Raw genomic sequence first — 19,905 nt, 5'->3', positions numbered from 1 at the left:
TTATTTCCATTTTACACACAAGTACACTGAGATATACTGAGGGTAATTAACTTACTCAATGTACCACAACTAGTAAGTTATAAAGCCAAAATTTGTAAACTGAATACACTTTTCTGTTATTTTGAAAATTTATACTGAGGGAAACATTTAAAATATGAAAAGCATTAGATACAAAAGTGCTAAATATGCTTAATATACATAGATCTGCCAATAGAATAAATGTTCAAGTACAGGTAATAATTTAGGCAATTGCTGGGTATCAATTCTATAGATTTTTTTGAATTAAAATGATTGAAGACCGAAGTACTTTAGACAGTCATTATAGGATTAATGTGCACATGTTGAAAATAATAATTCTACATATGGTATGATAACAACTAGGAAAATAAGTAATGCAAAAAACATTCTTAACAGAAAAATATTTATGAAAAATTGATATTTTTGATATGTAGGAAACACTAGTAATTTTTTTCCATATTTAGTATAATGTAACATTGTATTCGTACTTGACATATTAAATTAAAAATACATCACTTCAGCTACACATCATCCTTATGCTTTAGTAATATGTATTATTCCTAGGTTACTGTTTCCTCAGATGAAAGTGTTGTGGATTAAGGAAATTTGCCAAGGTCAAACAATTAGCTAGTACTTCAGCAGATTCCCCCAACATGGTTGTCTCTGATTTCAAGGGCCACATATATTAATCATCACACAGTTATTCTCTTCTTTTGTTGCTATAATATTGTTTTAATTTTAAATCCATCATGTTACAAAAAGAAGGAAAATAACCCTTCCACATCTAGAAAAACTGAGTTAAGTCTTGACTGAGTACTGATGAAAGACCTCAAGCAAATTCTGGAATTTTAACAAACATCCATATACACCTAATTGTAGAACATACTTATAATTTTTCCTCATATGTTCCTTCTATATTATGAAGGTTAGTTTGCCATTTGATGATAGAAAATAGCTTTCTTTGGTTGATTTTCTTTCCTTTCACAAGTGAAAATTCTTAATTCATACTGGTTGTGAATTATGGCTTACTATTGTGAAGGTTATACTTACTACATTTAATACTTCAATATATCCCAAGCTGTATGTTTTACTTATTAAAAGGTGAGAAAAATTATTTAAATTCATAAAATTTCTCAGATACTTTTCATATATGTAACAATCTATTGATACATCAATCTATTTTCCATTAAGAACCTGATTTAGTTACATATTTTGGGTAACACATCATATACCGAGGGTGCCAAAAAATGTATACACGTGATTTGTATTTATCTTTTGTTATTGGTATATTGAGCATTACAATTTTAATACAGTTTTTTCCATTCTTAAAATGTGTATACATTTTTTTTGGCACCCTGTGTATATCTAGGTAATCTGGTACTGTCTGAAAAGTCATTTTAGCCAAAACCTTAATCTTCCAGAACTTACTTTTTCAAAATTTTAATTAAGCTTTGATTTGACAATATTAAGGAAGAAATGGAACATTCAACATCTCTCCTGAATTGATAAATCTAATGCCTAAAGACTAGTCCCATATATCTGACCTGTAATGAAATGAATGGATGAATGAATGAATGAATGAATGAATGAATATCCATGTTCTCCATAAATCATTATTAGTTTCTATGTTCCTTCTTTAATATAATTCTAGGAAGAATAACATCTAACAAAATTCCATTCCTACCTTGAATGCAGTCACAGATACTTCATCTCATACAGCCAACTCTCAATTACAGTGGCCAGTTACCATGTATACAGTACTACCCAGACCTTTGCTTATCACTCTTTCCTTTTGGCTCCCAGGCTTATGACCATTTCATTTCTTGTTAGCATGTCTAGTACAATGTTTGGCAAGGAAAATAAAAGTAGCTGAAAAAATCAAACCAGTCAATTAAGCCAAAGCCCCATGACCATTCAGAAATCAGATCAGGCTGCATGCAGCTCTATAATTTAGGTATTTATAAACACATCAGTTAAAATGGGCAAGTCTGAAAATGTGCTTTACATTAAGTTCAAAGATTCAGCAAACCCAAATGTACAGACAAGGAATAAACAGAATCACAGATATTCTACCTTGGAAAGCAGTATCTTCTTTTAGTTTCCCTTGTGATTTTGATTATGATGAACAGGGTTAAAGGAAAAGAAATTGCAATAGTCATGAGAACTAGTTCTAACATGTATTAATTGTAGTTGGAAATCATCTATAAAATACCAGCTCATCTGCACGATACAATGTATTTCTATTCAAGTTTGCATGTTTTTTCGTGTGTATGTTGATTTACAAGTGACATTATCATCAAGAATCTAGATCATTTACCACATTCAGAGATCCTAAAATTTATCTGAGTATATATAATAAAAGCAATGAAATTATTGCTAAATGACCAGCTGAAAAGAAACTATCAAAAACGAGCAAAACAAAATTTGCAGTGGAATTTTGCTTTGATTCTTAAATTAATTTGTAAAGATAAAAATCATGATTTCTCATAATTTAAGGGTTAAGGGAAGCATATCAGTCTGCTATGATCAGCTGATTTCCCCAACTATTTCCCCAGGCTCAAAGATGTTACTAATCATTGAACTACTGTTTGGTGACAGAAGAAATGTGATTCAAAATGTCTAAGAATTGCAGATTCAGCAGTATTTCACCACAACTTTCTTAATCACATTTTTCTATAAAAAGAAGAGCAGGATAATGCGATAAGTACATAGTCATACATAGGAAATTTTATTGCAGTTATCAATTAAGTGTTACTTTAGATTGAAATATTTTCATGCAAACATAAAATTATTTATCAATGGTTGAAATATTACACATTATGGAAATTTAATTCATTTCCAAAGAAATGCTATTAACTCCTATTTATAGTATTTGTGTCTTACATACTCCATGTCTTATTTTCAAAAGTCTTAAACACACTCTAATAAATGAGTATGATTTATAAAATCAAAATATTTCGCATTAGCTGCCCACACTTGTTATTAGTATCTTGTAATCAAAATCAGAGTGGAAGCAAAAAAGCATAAGCAGTAGAAAGAAAATTGAAAAAAAAAAAAAACTGACAGAATATGCCTCACTATTTCCAGGAAAGAAGACTTGAATCATCTCTGATTAGAAAGATAATGTTTTGGTTATAAATTTTCATGTACTGTACCTAACTGACTGATAGAATTATTGTAATGCACTGAATTAGAGTATCTTTCTGCAGGTGCTCCCTTAAATTATATAAAAATACAGGACTTATCTTTCCCAAATTCCATTTTAATCAAGACATTATTCATGTTAAGAATGACCTTTATTATATCCATTGGTCTATGAGTTAATGAGGGCAAGTGCCAACTCTATTTTGTCTGTAGTTGTAAATCCAGCACCTAGCAGAGTGCCAGTGACAATTGATGACATCACATCTATCATTTCAGGCTGGCTAAGGGTAATCTCTCCCTTGAAAACTAGGCTAAGAAACACTTTCTCCAAGTCTTCCTTAACCAACCATACTCTATCAACCTTAACACATCAAATGCTTTACACTCAGCAGACTTTAAGATTTTTAAATTTATTTTGCTGATTTGAAACACAATTTTAACACCTTTGAAGACTGGGACAATCTTTCTATTCTTCCTTATTCCATTCAGGGCTGACTCATACAGTAAGTGCAATGACACTGCATATAGTCATCTCAATGTGCTTGGTTGATTTTACAAGGACAGCTTAGTTTTTTTTTTTCTTTTCAAGCTTTCTACCTTTTACTTATTTCTTGTCTAATTGCGAAAATTAATACATGAGTTATAATAATGAATTGAAGTGATGATAGCAGGCTTCTTGTTTCTACTTTAAAAAAATGGTTTTATTGTTTCATGATTCAATATGACATTTGTAGGCTTGTTTGTTTTTGTTTTTGTGGTGTTTACGTACATTTGCCAGGCATACAGATTTGCTATGTATGATACACTAAGAAAAAAATTTAAATTAAAATATTGTTATTTTCTACATTTATGTGAGATTGACTTTTTCTTTTCTATCTGTTAAGATGAGTTTCTTGAATGTAAGGATTAAGCCAACTTTGCGTTTTTTGTAATAAACTAAACTTGGGCATGATTGTAGTCTCTTCTTAAAAACTTTTTAACTTAAAATTTTTTCTTAGTATATCATACATAGAAAATATGTATGCCTGGTTAAATGTATGTAACGCCACAAAAACAAGACAAACAAACCTACAAATGTCATATTCCATTGTGAAACAAACCAAAAAAACATCTTTTAAAGTAGAAACAAGAAGCCTGTTATCACTTCAATTCATTATTATACCTAACGTATTAATTTTGCAATTAGGACCAAGAAAATAAGTAAAAGGTAGAAAGCTGAAAAGAAAAAAAAAAATTAAGCTGTTCTTGTAAAAACCAACTGAGCACACTGAGATGACTATATACAGTGTCACTGCACTTACTATATGAATCAGCTCTGAATGGAATAAGGAAGATAGAAATATGCTATACTGACCCGTTATTTTCCTTTCTGATAATATTCTTGTATGAGTTGGTATCAAAATATCACTAGCCTCATGAGTTAGGGGTGTTGTCTTTTTGTCCCTTTCTGCAAAGAGTTTACCAGAATTTACTCAGACAGTTATTAAACAAGTGTATAATTATATTCTTCCTCAAGTATGAGAATTATTGTAAATTAAACTAGCACTTTTTAATAGACAGTTATTCGACACATGTAAGCATGCTCTAACAAATTCCGTAAGTTGAATTTTAATTTTTTCTAAACTATCAAAAATGCATCCTATCTAAATGATTGGGGAAAAATATACAACACAGTCTTTTTGTAATTCAAAATGTGGCCAATTCAACCAAGAGATATGAGTGGATAATGCTGAAAGAAATAGGGAAAGTTCTTTACATATGTTAAAATAGCAGTCCCTACCTTATGTTTTTTCTCTAATATATTGAGCAGAGATTTTCTAGTTTTGTTGATGTGGGCAATTAGGTAGAGATTTTGTTATTCTAACAAATGATTTTGGTAAATGATTAATAAAATAAATACAACTATATATTGCCTATTGAGAATATGACCTGGGAGTGTAGTAACCTTGAGACAAGTTCAGAAGAATACCTTTAAAGAAACAACAGGAAATAGCAAGAATTGGCTATTGTCACTAAAAGCATGACATCTTATTCCTGCAGTATTCTTTATCATGTGTGGAGCAGATAGAAAGGTGAAAACAAATGACGAAGTGTTTTGTGCAAGTAGATGCTCACACCGACATGGAAATGTTTTAATTGTGAGCAATCATCGCAAAGTTCTGCTCACAGCATTCCTCAATGATACAAGTTTACCTGTTAAGTTGCATTAATATTATTATTAATTCAAAATTTCAGTAAATAATCCCTCCCCAAATAGCAACAACAACAACAAAAAAACAACACACATAACTTCATTAAATTTAATCCCTTCTATTTCACTAGGTGAAAAGTGGCCAATGAGTTCTTGAAGTCGAATATCATTTGACAACGGTGTGATGGGCAGAAATATCAAACATTTGCTTTTAAAAAAGTTTCATCTTTTTGAACTTCAAGTAAAATTGATAACACCTGTTCGTGCCAAGTTCTGAGCAAAGACTGTGTCCCCAGCTTTCTGCTCTACTTGAAGATCAGAGACTCTATCACCTTCTCTTGTTTAAGAACATCAGGTTCAAAATGTACCATTAAAATTGTTTATGGCTCAATTCAATAAATGAAAATATAATGATTGAAGCTTTCTTTAAATGATGTTGAAAATGATACATTATAATAGATCTAGTGCTTCAAAGCACATAATTAACAGCAATAATAAAAGAATTATCTTTGAGCAAAGACAAAAAGAAAAAAGAGAAATAATTTTTTTTCAGTATTTCTTTATACTCCTAATATTAACTGGTAAAATCTCAAACTCACCAGAAGTGGTAATTTAGATTTTCATAGCTCTATTCCACTAAACAATGTATTTCTGTGTAATCTTATTCTATCTTTGAAGTATCTGGAAATAGGAAATTAGAGCTGCTAATTCCATTTTGCAAGTGAAGAAAGTGAGTCTCTGTGAGTGGTTTGATTTGCCAGAGGTCTCACAACCAGTAGGTGTAAATCAGAACTTGAACTGTGACCCTCTGATTCTTAATCCCAATACCAATATGCTTGTTTTTCTTCTTTAAATACAATTTTGTTCATTAAAATATAAGCTCTGCATCACTCTAGTTGTGTGGTGTGCGCGCGCCGGTGTGTTTGAATTTTGCAGTTAGATTGTTTTAGCCATTTTATAGTCTGAGGAAAAAAAGAAAGAGCAGTGGATTGAATACCTTATACTGGTAAAAAAATTGGTCTTCTTTATATGTTAAATGCAGCATATTATATTTATTCTATGGCATTTCTATTTTCTCTCAGATGTTACAGGGTGCCCGACTTAGAGCATTTAAATATGTGACACTAAAGGAGCTCAAAATCTAATTCTAGGTCTGCAACTCTATTATGTTTGCACTATATGAGTTGACTGGGATTTATATAGTCAGATTTGGCAGCTTCTTATATGCTTATTTGACTAGCGAGATATATCAAATTTGGAACTTTTTCTCTAAGAAAAAGAAGGTAAGTTGTAATCCATATTAGAATGTTATTAGAATCAGACTTGAACAAGACATTTAATGTATAGTACCTGCAATTTTTAAAGGTCATTTTTTTTCTTAATGTGTTTTTTTCTTCCCCCTGTATTTTGGTTTGGGGATTTTTTTTAATGGATTTCTTTGCTAAGTGACCATAATTCATATTTGATTATTTCGTTTGTATATCTAAAAAAACCCTGCCACAATAATTTTGGTTTATAATGCTGCTTATTATTCAGTCATGAATTTATAGGAAACAGCTAGCAAATGTAACAAGTTGTTTTCAATAATTATAACACAGGAAACAAAAAAAAAGTCAACTCACATTCGATAATATATGAGAGTCTTTCAATAAGCTTAAATTTAAACCTAATACTTACTTTTATAGTTACTGTTATCTTATTTTTTTTTTTTTTTTAGTTGGAGGTGTTGGAGAAATTAGGTGATAAGTCTGCCCATGCTAAAATGTATACATTTCTTCATCACTCCCTGAGTGCTGCAAGCAGTTACACAATTGTACTTCTTTGAAATGTGCATTCAATTAAAAGAACCAACATTAAAGAAAGACCTATTGGTAGAAGATACTGTTCTTTATTCATTCATTCATTTAATGAATCAATCAATCTTTTATTCCTTAACATTGCTAAATTAAGTACCTTACTATGACCAAGGTTCTGTTTTAGTCACTGATTATCAAACAACATGGATTTGCCCTCCATGAACATTTTTATTTTGTTTTAAGTGTGAAAGGTTATTAATTATCTACAGAAAGTTGCTGAAGCTTGAGGGATGCCCTGCTATGTCAAATTATTAGGGAATATAAAAAAATGAAGACATAAAATAATAAGTAGAATATAATTGATAAAAATATCATTTTGTCGAGAGTTAGTGATAGAAATGAAACTAGAAGACCAAGTTCCCAATGCCACATTTAGCACTTTCTAGTTAGACGAACTACTTGCTCTTTTAGTTATCATTTCTTCAAACTGTAAAAATGGAATTATATCTAATTCACAGGGTGGTGATAAGAATAAAATAATGTCTGTAGTACAATGTGGAGCACATGATAGTAAACTCTAAAAGAAAAAACTTGTGAAAATTGACAGTCAAAAAAAAAAACAAATGGTACTTAAGTTCAAATGAGTTTCCTCCCCAGTGGGGCTCAAGATACGAAGGACAAGCATCCTTGGTCAGGATGTTATGGAGGAGAATAAATGGTAATTGACTATTAAAACACTACCGAGACATGATTGTATCCCATGGATAGTAAGTATTACGGTTTTGCTCTAACGGAACAAATTCATACATTTTCTCTATCCTTACTACTACTACCAGTGTTTTTATTATTAATTAAAAAACATAAAAAGGTTTTCGTAAGAAAATATTTCAGTATTACTACTAGTGTGGTCTAATTTTTAGACATACAGAAGGGAAAAATGCTTGTTACATAGCTTAATATGGATTTAACGTTTATGGGTAAATTCTTCTACAAGTTCTTGACCCCTTTATTATAGAAGCAAACTCTAAGGATACCAAAATATTTTTTCAATTATACCATGCTCTTGTGAAGAAAGACTGGCATTTTAGTCACACTAAAATGAGAATAAGTATTAGCGCCACTAGGAAAGTGCTTTATGTAATGTTAAAGAAAAATATCATTGTGAAAAACGTAATGTGTAATGTCTGTTGGTAGCCACATAATCTGTAAATGCAGTGTCAATGAATTATCCCCTAATGGATGCCAAATTCCCTGCCATATGTCGTCTTTCACTCGGAGGAGTTTGCTGCCAATTTACCTTATTCTTCATTTTGTGCTCCAAAATCTTGAGGGAAAAAATAAAATAAAATAAATAAATTCAGAGTATTCTCAAGAGATTTCATTGGGATTGGAGCCAAAAATCACATAGTTGCCTCAAGGGACCCCTTTTGAGTCTGGCTGGAGAAACCATCATGGAAAGAAGTTCAGCTCTCCATCACAGGCTGTGAGCCAGAGCTCCCCAGACCAGTCAAGAAGCCATGTGGGGCTGTAGATCAGAATTGTTTGAAATCCACAGAGAACCAAGAAAAGACCTTGGGCCTGATGTGATCCCAGACTTTACAGCTCAGAAGCATTCCCCAAACTCCCATAATTCCCAAAAGCCAAAGGGGAAAAAAAAATGGAAGCTTAAATAAAACTGGTGAACAATAAAAGAAAAAGCAGCTAGCTGGGAGTTCCTGACAATTTCTGTCAAAATTAAGTTATCACTTTTCCCACTTCTTAACCATATTTTAATCATTCTGTATTAATATAATATAGTCCAATGTTTCACTCTAAAAAATGTTTAACTTTTTAAAGATCTAAAATAGTACTGCCAATATAACAATATCTTCTTAAGTATTTTTATTCTCTTATCACAGAAAGACATATTAATCTTAAACTGGTCTTTTTGTTATGAATGATAGGTACTTATGAAAAAACAATAATTTTAAAAGATCAAAAATTTTAAATGATTGAGTTTGGGTTTAAACACCCTTTGTTCCACAGCACAAATGTGGTCTCATGACTCTTACTTACTTTTAGTAAACAACTCCCTCCAGTCGAATGATGTTGGGATGGTCGAATTGTCCCATAATGCTTGCTTCTCCCAGGAAATCTCTCCTTTTGCTTTTCTGTGTAGCCTACTTTCAGGGTCTTGATGGCAACTGAAATCTCTTTTTTGGATGGAAGTTTTAGCGACCACTGCACACCTCTCCAAACTCACCTGTTAGAAAGCAAAGAACAACTCAACAACAAAAGGGAAGCAATTACATAATAAAACATTAGCGGTAGACAACAATTATTTCCTATTAATCATTCATACAAAATATGTATACCTTTGACCTGGAAGATATACATTGTAGGCCTCCAAATTATTTGGAAGATGGTAATCTGAGACTCCCTAAGAAGCACCAGAAGCACCCTAGTGGGAAATGGACCTTGTGAGAAGCCTCATGTATTTTTAAGTCCCACACTGTGAAGAATGCAAAATGAACAAGAGGAACGTTGAAAGCTATATTTAGCTATTAGACTTTTCACTCCTTGTTCTTATAGTTACCATTTCTTCAGGGTAATCAACAGACTGGCAGGGATATTATGGGTTGAGCATCGGATTAAATGTCAGATGTTTCTAACTATTCTGTTTTTACTACAAAGGACAATTTAACAATATACTCAGACTCCCTGAAATGAGAATCAAAGCATCTGCTACAAATTAATTTTATTGGAGTATCGGCATATTGCGTTATTGACATACTAATAGTTGTAAAGTTCTCTGGGCTTCTGGGAGATGTACAATAATATAACAGTATCAAATAAAAGATACCACATTTTTATCTATAGAATCACTGTAAAAATATTTTCTCACATTCCAAGTCTTCAATTTAAAAAGTTGTCTCAAATGAACAATTAATCCAGAAGTTGTTGAACGTAAAGTGTTGCTGACTTTGTAATATAGTCTAATCCAATTGCTATAAAATTTCCTAGAACTAGTTTCAGCACCATCTTCATATACGTCGTTATTGAGAAGATTTGCTCTTTCATTAGATTTTGAACTTTCTGAGATCAGAGACCCTTTCCTTCATTTCTCTGCCCCATAGAGATAGTCATAAAGTGGTACCATCCATATAATGTTCCTTGTTTATAAAGAAATCCTAATATTGCGGGGATTGTAAGATTGGTTTTGCACAACATTTAAAAAATGGTATTGAAATATCAAATGAAAGGTTTGATGGAAATGAATGAATTGACTGATCCATTTGTAGGCTCTCTATGGAATGGAATAACATTCTTTTTTTTTTTTTTTTTTTTTGGAATAATATTCTTGATCCAACCTTCTCACTGTGAGTTTTTGTACAATCTTCGTGCCCCAGGGATCAGCCAGAGAGATGGTATCAACAAATAAGATACTTGTCTATTTTTTGTCCAAGTGAGTGGTTTGACCCACAGAAGCAGCAGATGCTGTCTTACTGATCTGCGACTGCATCACTACAAATGGCTTGCTTCTCAAATCACAGACTTGACCCCTTCTTAGTAATCCAGTCTTGCCACTATTTTTAAAACAACGACTTATATTACAACTTGTCAAAGTCACTTAAGGTCCAAAGGCATTTATTTATACATTTACTTAATAAATATTCATCAAGTGGTAACAGAATGAAAGACACAATGAAAAACACAGAGATCTAATGGTCAACAAAGTAGAGGAAATATAGAGAAGATAGCAATACCTGCTGCTAGAATGTTCTTTAGTATTACAGAGAGAATTAGGGCCAGAACTTGAGAATGGTCATTGATTTTTTTTTTTAAGGAAGAACACGTCATTATAGATGTGTGAGTATTAGGAAGAGAAGGTATGATGCAAAATAAATCATCGTTAGAATGTATAAACAAGAGTAAATTTTTCTTATTTATGCAGGGTTATTGAAACATTACCAGACAGCTACAGTTTATTTCATGTAAACATTAATTTTGGGCAAACCACTAGGAGGCACCCATGATGAATTTTCATTTTCTGAGAGTTCTGCCACTATTATGAGGCAATATGGTGGAAAATGCAAATGAAATATTACTTCACATCAGTCAGAATGGCTATTATCAAAAATTCAACAAATAACGTGTTGGTTGAGAATGTGGAGAAAAGGGAACCCTTGTGCACTGTTGGTAGAACTGCAAACTGGTGCAGCCCCAGTGGAAGCAACATGGAGATTCTTCAAAAAACTAAAAATAGATATACCATACGACAGAGCAATTCCACTTCTGGGTATTTATCCAAAGAAAACAAAAACATTAATTCTAGAAGCTATGTGAACCCCTATGTTCATTGCAGCACTATTACAATAGCCAAGATATGAAAGCAAATTATGTGTACATTAATAGATGAATGGATAAAGACGAGGTAGTACATGAATACAATGGAATATTACTCAGCTATAAAAAAGAATGAAATCTTGCCGTTTGTAACAACATGGATAGACCTAGAAAGTATTATTATGCTAAATAAACTAAGTCAGGTAGAGAAAGACAAATACTATGTGGTTTCACTTATATATGGTTTCTAAAACAAAACAAACAAACAAAACAAAATAAAAACAGTCTCATAGAAACAGACCAAACAGATGGTTACCAGGAGGGATGGGGTGGAAGGATGGGTGAAAAGGGGAAGGGGAAATACAGTCAATAATATTGTGACAAGTTCACACCTATCACAAAATTACTAGAATTAGTAGGAATCACATTGTAAGGCATACAAATGTCGAATCATTATGTTGTGCAACTAAAACATATACAACCAATGTAAGATTGTATACCAACTATACTTAAATTAAAAATAATAAAATGCATTGGCAGAAAAAAATTGGATGTAATCACCACTTATTCTAAATGACAAGTCACTTACTAGTTAGTTTACATGACAGTAAGAGCTGTGGGACAGAGCATGGACTCTGGAATTGATTTGTCTTGGCAGATTTAGATCTGCCTCTGTCACTAATTAGCGGTGTGATTTTAAGTGAGTGTCTTAACCTCTCTATGCTTTTGTCCCCTTATCTATAGAATAGGAACTCCGATTGTGTCCATCTCATAAGGTTTTTGTGCTATTAAAGGAATTAATGTATGTAAAGCAGTTGGAAGAGTGCCAGACACATAGTAAGTGCCATCTAACTGTTAGTCAATATTTTCCTCTTCGAGTTCAAACCCACCTTAAGAAGAATAAATTATCTATTTACCTCTCAAGAGTTAGAACAAATTGAAAAATAAACATAAAAGTGCTTTTAAAAATGACAAATACTGGATTAATGTAAGAAGAGATGGCTGTGATGATGATGGTGATATAATGTCACATTAGACAAGCATTTCTAGAGGAGAGCATTTTGTAAAAGTACCTCACTAGGGAGATTAAGGGGAAGGGTTTGAAGTTCAAGTGGACAGATTAGAGTTCCTTTCTTTCTCCTCAATGGGATATTTGGACATATGTATATATGTATCCACCTTCAAATTTCAGAAAATCATGTTTCAGTAATGCTAATTTTTAAAAATCACAAAATTTAGAAATGTGATTATTTCATCAAACACTAGAAATAGTCACCAATATATTATATTAGAAATATAAATGGTAAATATTAATTATCTTTATAATAACTTAAAAAACTGTGCTCAAAAATTAATGAAGACTGGGAAAACACTGCCTGACCTTTCCATCTAGCCACATTTTACATGGTATTATTCAATTAACTTTGCACCGATAAGGAAGAAAATTTAGATCCTATTATTTCTATATAAAAGCACACCTACAAAAAGATAATTTCAAAAGATACTGTGTGATTTTTTAATTAATAATTGCAGTAGTATTTGTTTGATAAAATAAAGTATGCTTTATGATATTAGTATAATATATTCTGACTTAAGATGCACAATTGCTCAAAATTAAATTTCTTACACCAGTATCATTTAAAATGGAAGAAAAATGTACTTCTGTTTAAATAAAATGACTCTTTGCATGAGCCTCAAAGCCCATTCTCCTTCTACTATTTTAATACAAAGAAGCAAAACAAAAATACAGATGGAACAATGCTGATATGTTAGCTAAGCACTATACATGAATTATCGCAATTCATCCTCACAAAAATCTTTAAAAAAAAAGCACCACTGTTATCATCAGTGTCTAGCATGGACTTCAACATTGAAAAGTACAAATTCAAATTTTCTCTCCTAATTAATAACTATGTGACCATGGGCTATTCAAATTTTCACCTTTTGTGTCTTCATCTGGTGAAATGAAAATACTACTTATCTACAAGGTTAATACAATTAAATATCAAGTGAATGCCCAGCACAGAATGGGAGTTAAATAAATATTTTCTACCTTTAGAAATATTCAGTAATCCTTGAAATAATGGTTGGATTAGGGAATAAAATTAAAATCTCTGTTTTACCTATTTCTTTGTATTTAAGCTCTGACAGAAAATTAGAGGATTAGCCCACATATATGTATATAGAGTCTTTCTGTATGTTTAGTTGTGAAAGTTCTGTCCTTGACCAAAAGATTTCTGCTTTTAACAATGAAAGATAGTTGCTAATCAATTAAGCAAAATTATTCATTTTTTTATATACAAAATTATTTTAAAAAATTAAAAAGGATATAGGAAGTAGGTAAGTATGTAGATGAAGGAAGGCTGGCCCTGGGTGGATTGTTATTATATTTGTTGTAGAAACGGGTACATGCAAGTTCATTATACTCATACAATTTTCTCTATTTTCATGGCTATTTAAAATTTTGTAGAACAGAATGTTTCAAAGTCTTAATTTCATATTTCATCTTAGAGATGCCAAAGCCTTTAAAGACTAGTCAAGACAGACTAGAATTGAGTGTGCATATTGAAATCTTCTAGGAGAAGCATAACCAAACTTGAAGATATACTTATTTGAAAACTAAATAAGTACAGTTTTATTGCCCTTAATGTGGCAAATGAGAATATTGGCAACAAAACCCTGAAAATGGGGTATTTGCCTAATTTTTTACAGTATGCTTGAATAGAGAAAGGGAAAGATGATCCATAGTAATCTTTTTTTTAATTGATCCTTTTTAATATTTTTCTTTTTGTGAGATATTCTTTTTATTTTTTTTAATTAAAGTTTATTGGGGTGACAATTGTTAGTAAAGTTACATAGATTTCAGGTGTGCAATACATCATCTATATCTTACATTATGTGTTCACAGCCCAGGGTCAGTTCTCCTTCCATCACCATATATTTGACCCCATTTACTCTCTTCTAGAACCCCCCACTTCCTTTATCCTCTGGTAACCACTAAACTATTGTCTATGTCTATGAGTTTTTGTTTTTTCATTTGTTTGTCTTGTTCTTTTATTGTTTTCAGTTTTATATCCCACATACCAGTGAAATCACATGTTCTCTACTTTTTCTGTCTGACTTATTTTGCTTAGCACTATAATTTCATGATCCATCCATGTTGTCACAAATGGTACTATTTCATCTTTTCTTATGGCCAAATAGTAGTCCATTGTGCATATACATCACAACTTCTCTATCCATTCATCTATCAAAGGACACTTTGGTTGTTTCCGTGTTTGACCACTGTAAATAAAGCTGCAATAAACATTGGAGCACATACGGCTTTATGGATAAATGTTTTCAGAATTTTTGGGTAGATACCCAGGAGAGGGATTGCTGGGTCATATGGCAATTCTATTCTGAATTTTTTGAGAAACCTCTACACTGCCTTCCATAGCAGCTGCACCAATCTGCATTCCCACCAACAGTGGATGAGGGTTCCTTTTTCTGCACAGCCTCTCCAACACTTGTTAATATTTGTCTTGTTGATGATAGCCATTCTAACTGGGGTGAGGTGATATCTCATTTTGGTTTTTATTTGCATTTCTCTGATGATTAGTGATGTTGAACATTTTTCAAATGTCTGTCGGCCATCTGTATGTCCTCTTTGGAGAAGTCTTTTCAGGTCCTCTGCCAAGTTTTTAATTGAATTGTTTGTTTTTTTTTGTTGTTGAGTTATGTGAGTTCCTGATATATTTTGGATATTAGCCCCTTATCAGATCCATAGTAATCTTTAATGAGCATCAGAGATTACTGATTCAGCATAAGTAGCCCTTCCCTTTATCCCATTTATGAGATACCAGTTTTAATGAGTACACTTTATCTCACACTACCATGTTCTAGAAATCTCTTTGTCAATAAAATCTGTATATATAAGCTTTTACTAATTCAGAGGCTCTCGAATTTCGAGTTCCAATGTGTCTGTCTGGCCTTCTGAACTTTGGCGGAGCGTCAGTGGGTTTTTCCTCCTCTGATCAGATTTTCCAGTTGAGTGTGAAAAGTCCTATTCTGCCACTGTGGCTTCCATGCTGGAGAAGAGTGCACTCTTGTGGGGCAACATTAAACAATGACACGCACCCTCTGCTCCATGGAGCAGTTAGTTCACAGAGAGAACTACACAAACGAAAGCGAGTAATTAATATATACGTGTTTTAACCGGATTAACATAGAAGTATCATGAAGGTAAATATTATTAAGTCTTAGACTGTGGGAAAAAAATAACTCTAGCTTCCTTTCATGAGCCATTAGTTTAATATTTTCATATTACCTAATGTGTGAGTTTTAGGAGGATACAACATTAAGAAAATTAAAGGAAGATTTAATAAATTATCATTTTATTTAGATAATATGAATTACTCAGATGGTACTGCTTAAATAGTAAGTACGGCTTCAGTTCTAAATACTGCTTTGGTGTATAGAAAACAATAACAGAGAAAATTATATGCACATTTGTATAAAAAGCATCAGTCATAAATATCGTACTTGCAGAACATTGATCTGATATGTTGTGCATAATTCAATGAGCTAATTTCTCAGCCTTTCACTCTATTTCCCACATCAATGTAACTAGTTTCTATTTGTTTTTCAAGCAATATTGAGAAATGAGATGAGGGTGTAAAGCGATTATTGTACAGTCCTGTTCATTTGGAGCAGTAGTAGTATTCAAATGCACACTGCATGTACTACGAATGTCCATGTGTTTATGTGCAAATGTATAAAATACTGTTATTTTATAAATTTCTATAATTTTATCAGAAATATACAACAGCTATTAATAATCACTTCATAGGTATGTATTCATGAATTTATGATAGAGCAAATTAATGGGTAGGACAAAGAGACTCTTCTTAGAAAGCAAGAGTCAATACAAATAAATTGAGACTGTATAAAATTACAGGCAAGTATTAAAATGGAGCACTTCATATTATTTAAACTATCCACTCAAAATAGTTGCCATAAAATTTATCATTTGTGATTTTATTTTGTGTGTCTATTTTTTAACTTCCGAAGAGGATTCTAAAATTACCTTTTTCTACAAATCCAAAATTTCACTTAGTAGGCTTATTTACAGTAAGACACACTTTTATCCTGTTATCCCTACTTAGCCAAATAGTCTTTGTGACACTTGATCAGCGTAGCCATGGGGAGATTGAGCTTTTGCTGTTGCCGCCTCTGAAATTCAGTAAATAAAAAGCTGGCCATAGTCTGTAAGTCTGTAGGTCTGGCACCTTTGAAATCATTATATCCCATTAAATGCCCATTTATATATTGCTTGCCTTTGATCATGAAATCAAATCAGAAAATGTCCTTTTTCATAGCAATATACTTAAACTTGAGAACCTGAGCAATCTCAGGCAGGATTCCTATGTGCAGTTGTAACTTGTTACTAACACACTAGATTGGCAGTGGTAAACTACGGTGGTGGTTACCTGCTCCAACAACTTTGTCAATGGATATGTTGGTGGCGTCCAATTCCTTAGCAAACTCATGAACTGCTTGGGTAGGGTCTTCATATGTGTGTGGATCAACGTAAGTCCTGAGTCCTGGAAGTTTTACTGTTTAAGGAAAGGAAGAAAAGGCATTATTGTAGCTAGATTTATAAAACCTTTATTGAGCATATTTTATAATAACATGATTGGTTAAAAATAATCCCCATTATGATAAAGGGCACCGACCTTTAGTTTATTCTAAGGTATCATAGAAATTGGCAGATAGATTGGATTAAGGGTTGAACAGTTTACAAAAAGAAGTTCCCCACAATGAAACATAAAGATGAACTGCAGTGAGCTTTCTATGCAAAAGGAAAATGGACATTCATGGAGGGGGATCTTAAAGATGGTTCAAAAATTGTGTAGGCCCAGTAATTACTTTCAGTAGCACTAGTGAATGAACGCCATCACCCCATTGAATGTTTATGATTTTACAAATAGTAACAAAGTATCTATCACAATGCCACATCTGACAATGAATCAAAGTTTGTGAAATCCTCTCATAAGGAGGAAATAGCTACTCTAATTACAGACAAATTACAGTGTATAAAATGGCATGTCTTTTCTCTGACATTTCTGCTTTTATTAACATTCACATTCAAAGTCCCACTCTACAATGATAGATATAGTTTAAGATATGAATTTATGCATATATGATATGGGTATTAAGGTGTATATTAATATAGTATCAGTTAACTAAAATCTTATTGTGTAGATTTTCAACATATTTAAAGGCAATATAACTATTCTCTATAAGTTTAATTAAGGTGCTAAGGAGCTAAATTGCAAAGACAAATCATATTATAGCTTATTAAATATAAATCCCCTTCATAATTTATTTGTTTAATTATTCTGAATGTGAAACATTTTCATAATATTCTGTAATCAAAATAGCAAAGACAAAAGTTACTGGAGAATCATTTTGGATTTGATTTAATATTAATGAGTTTTCTATCATTTGGGAAAATAGCTCATATTAGAAACAATTTGGAATGTTCAATAAACTAACTTTCTTTGAAAGAAAATTAAATTTTTAAAAAGTGAGCCTAAGATCTATTAAAGTACATAAACATGCTCTAACATTAAAGGAAATGTAATTTATCTCCCACAGTGTATGTACTAATATTATTGATTTTCCTTCTAATTTGGTAACATTTGTAGAAAGTATTGGTAACATTGTTTCAGCAAGGGAAGTGGATGCTTAATGGTGATATATTCTTTCATTTATCACACTAGAATATTGAAAGATTTGTTAATCCTAAAATAATAAATAAAAAAGAAGACATTCTTTTTTTCCAAGATCCCTTTATCATGAAAGAATCTTTTTGGCAAAATCACAGCTGAACAATCTGTGATGACCAGATTTCTTTGAATGAGTGTTGTAGTTTGCATGACATAGATGTAGATACTGTGATGACAGCAATTGTTTTGAGAAACTTCAGCACAATGGACATTAGGCCAATGAATCCAGATTTCAGAGTTTGGGCTACAAAATGATTAGTGTGTGGACCTACACTCACTTTGCGAGTGCCATGATGATACCACATTATAAATTACATTCCTGCAAAGCTTCCATTGAGGTTTTGAGTCAAGAAATATAGGCATAAAAATAAACGGAATACAAAAAAAAATGGTGGCCAGGAGAGATGGGAGGTAAAAAACTATTTTCCTTAGCTCTTTCTGTCTTTTTTTAAAATTTCTTATGTATTTCTTTTTTCTTTTTTAATTTTTTAAATTTTTATTTCTTTATTATTTTGTTCATTTTTATTCTTTTATTAGTTTCAGGTGTACAAAACAATATAATAGACATTTATCATTTCTATCCCTCACACAATGATAACCCCCTGCCCCCATCTACTACCCCTCTGACATCGCACACAGCCATTACATTTCCACTGTTTCTTAAGATGATTTTGAAACAGCAGAATAGAGATGGGAGAGTGAGGGAGTGAATAGAAAACACAAAAGAAAGGCTGACACTACTACTTCTGCCTGGTGTTGACACTGCCTGGGCAAAAGAGTAACTACTCTCTATCTTGAGGCAAGGTGCAAATAATTTGAGAAGACACCAGTAGTTAGGGAGTCAATATCCACAGAAATGAGGAAACAGCAAGTCTTTTGTCCTTGCTTGGGGCAAACTATGTGTGGAATAGCTTTTGAAGTGAAAACTCCACTTTTGAAGTTTTTTCTATTTTGAATAGCTCAGAAAAAGAATTAGTTAGACATCATAGAAAAGAAAGCTCTTGAAAACTTGCTATTCAGGTGCCTAGTGCGAGTGCCCCAAAATGTCATTATTAGTATTTTTATGTAAGAATATGTATTCACAATTATTCATATCATCGAGATTTCCTAGAGACAGAATTTGGGCTCAGAAATGGCCATTTCTTTTGAGCTCACAGATGAATTTGCATGCCTTTGCTGTTATTACAAATAGTATTGTGTCCTATAAAAACAGTCAACAGGGTCTCTCTTTAGTCCAGGGGTCTACTATAATTTATTACTACACTAAAACTACTTCTAGCATTTCCAATACTAAAACACTTTACCCTTAAAACAAGCAAAAAGATGAAGGAAACATATACGTTCAAACTATTATACAAAGAAAAGCTTTGGAGTAAGGAAAACAGTAAAAGTAGCCATAGACATACTAAAAGATGTTAGGAAATAAAGCCTTGTCAGAATCTTTTTGTTTAGTCAATTTGGTTATATTTTAATGACAACTCCCAGCAAATGGAGGTTATGATTTGTGTTCAACCAGTTTTGCTCTGTCACTAGTTATAGTAAGGTAAAGAAATGGTAATGTAAGAAGAAAATCTAGCATTCCTTTTCAAGGGGGAAAAAAAAACAACCTTAAAAAATAGGGTAAAAATGAATTATTTTCCAGTTAAACAATTACAAA

At 32.1% G+C, this 19,905-nt stretch overlaps 1 protein-coding gene across 1 annotated transcript in view; it reads right to left on the bottom strand.

Moving 5' to 3' along the window:
* Positions 1–19,905, bottom strand: part of EPHA3 (EPH receptor A3) — a 356,361-nt gene that overhangs the window by 41,669 nt on the left and 294,787 nt on the right. Inside the window, 5 exon segments of the mRNA XM_033092431.1 lie at positions 38–50; positions 9,219–9,290; positions 9,292–9,362; positions 9,365–9,391; positions 16,947–17,072. Coding sequence (XP_032948322.1) covers positions 38–50; positions 9,219–9,290; positions 9,292–9,362; positions 9,365–9,391; positions 16,947–17,072 — 309 coding nt within the window.

This window comes from Rhinolophus ferrumequinum, chromosome 2, assembly GCF_004115265.2.
Source record: "Rhinolophus ferrumequinum isolate MPI-CBG mRhiFer1 chromosome 2, mRhiFer1_v1.p, whole genome shotgun sequence".
NCBI classification, from domain to species: Eukaryota; Metazoa; Chordata; class Mammalia; order Chiroptera; family Rhinolophidae; genus Rhinolophus; species Rhinolophus ferrumequinum.
This window is presented reverse-complemented; position numbering and strand designations above follow the sequence as displayed.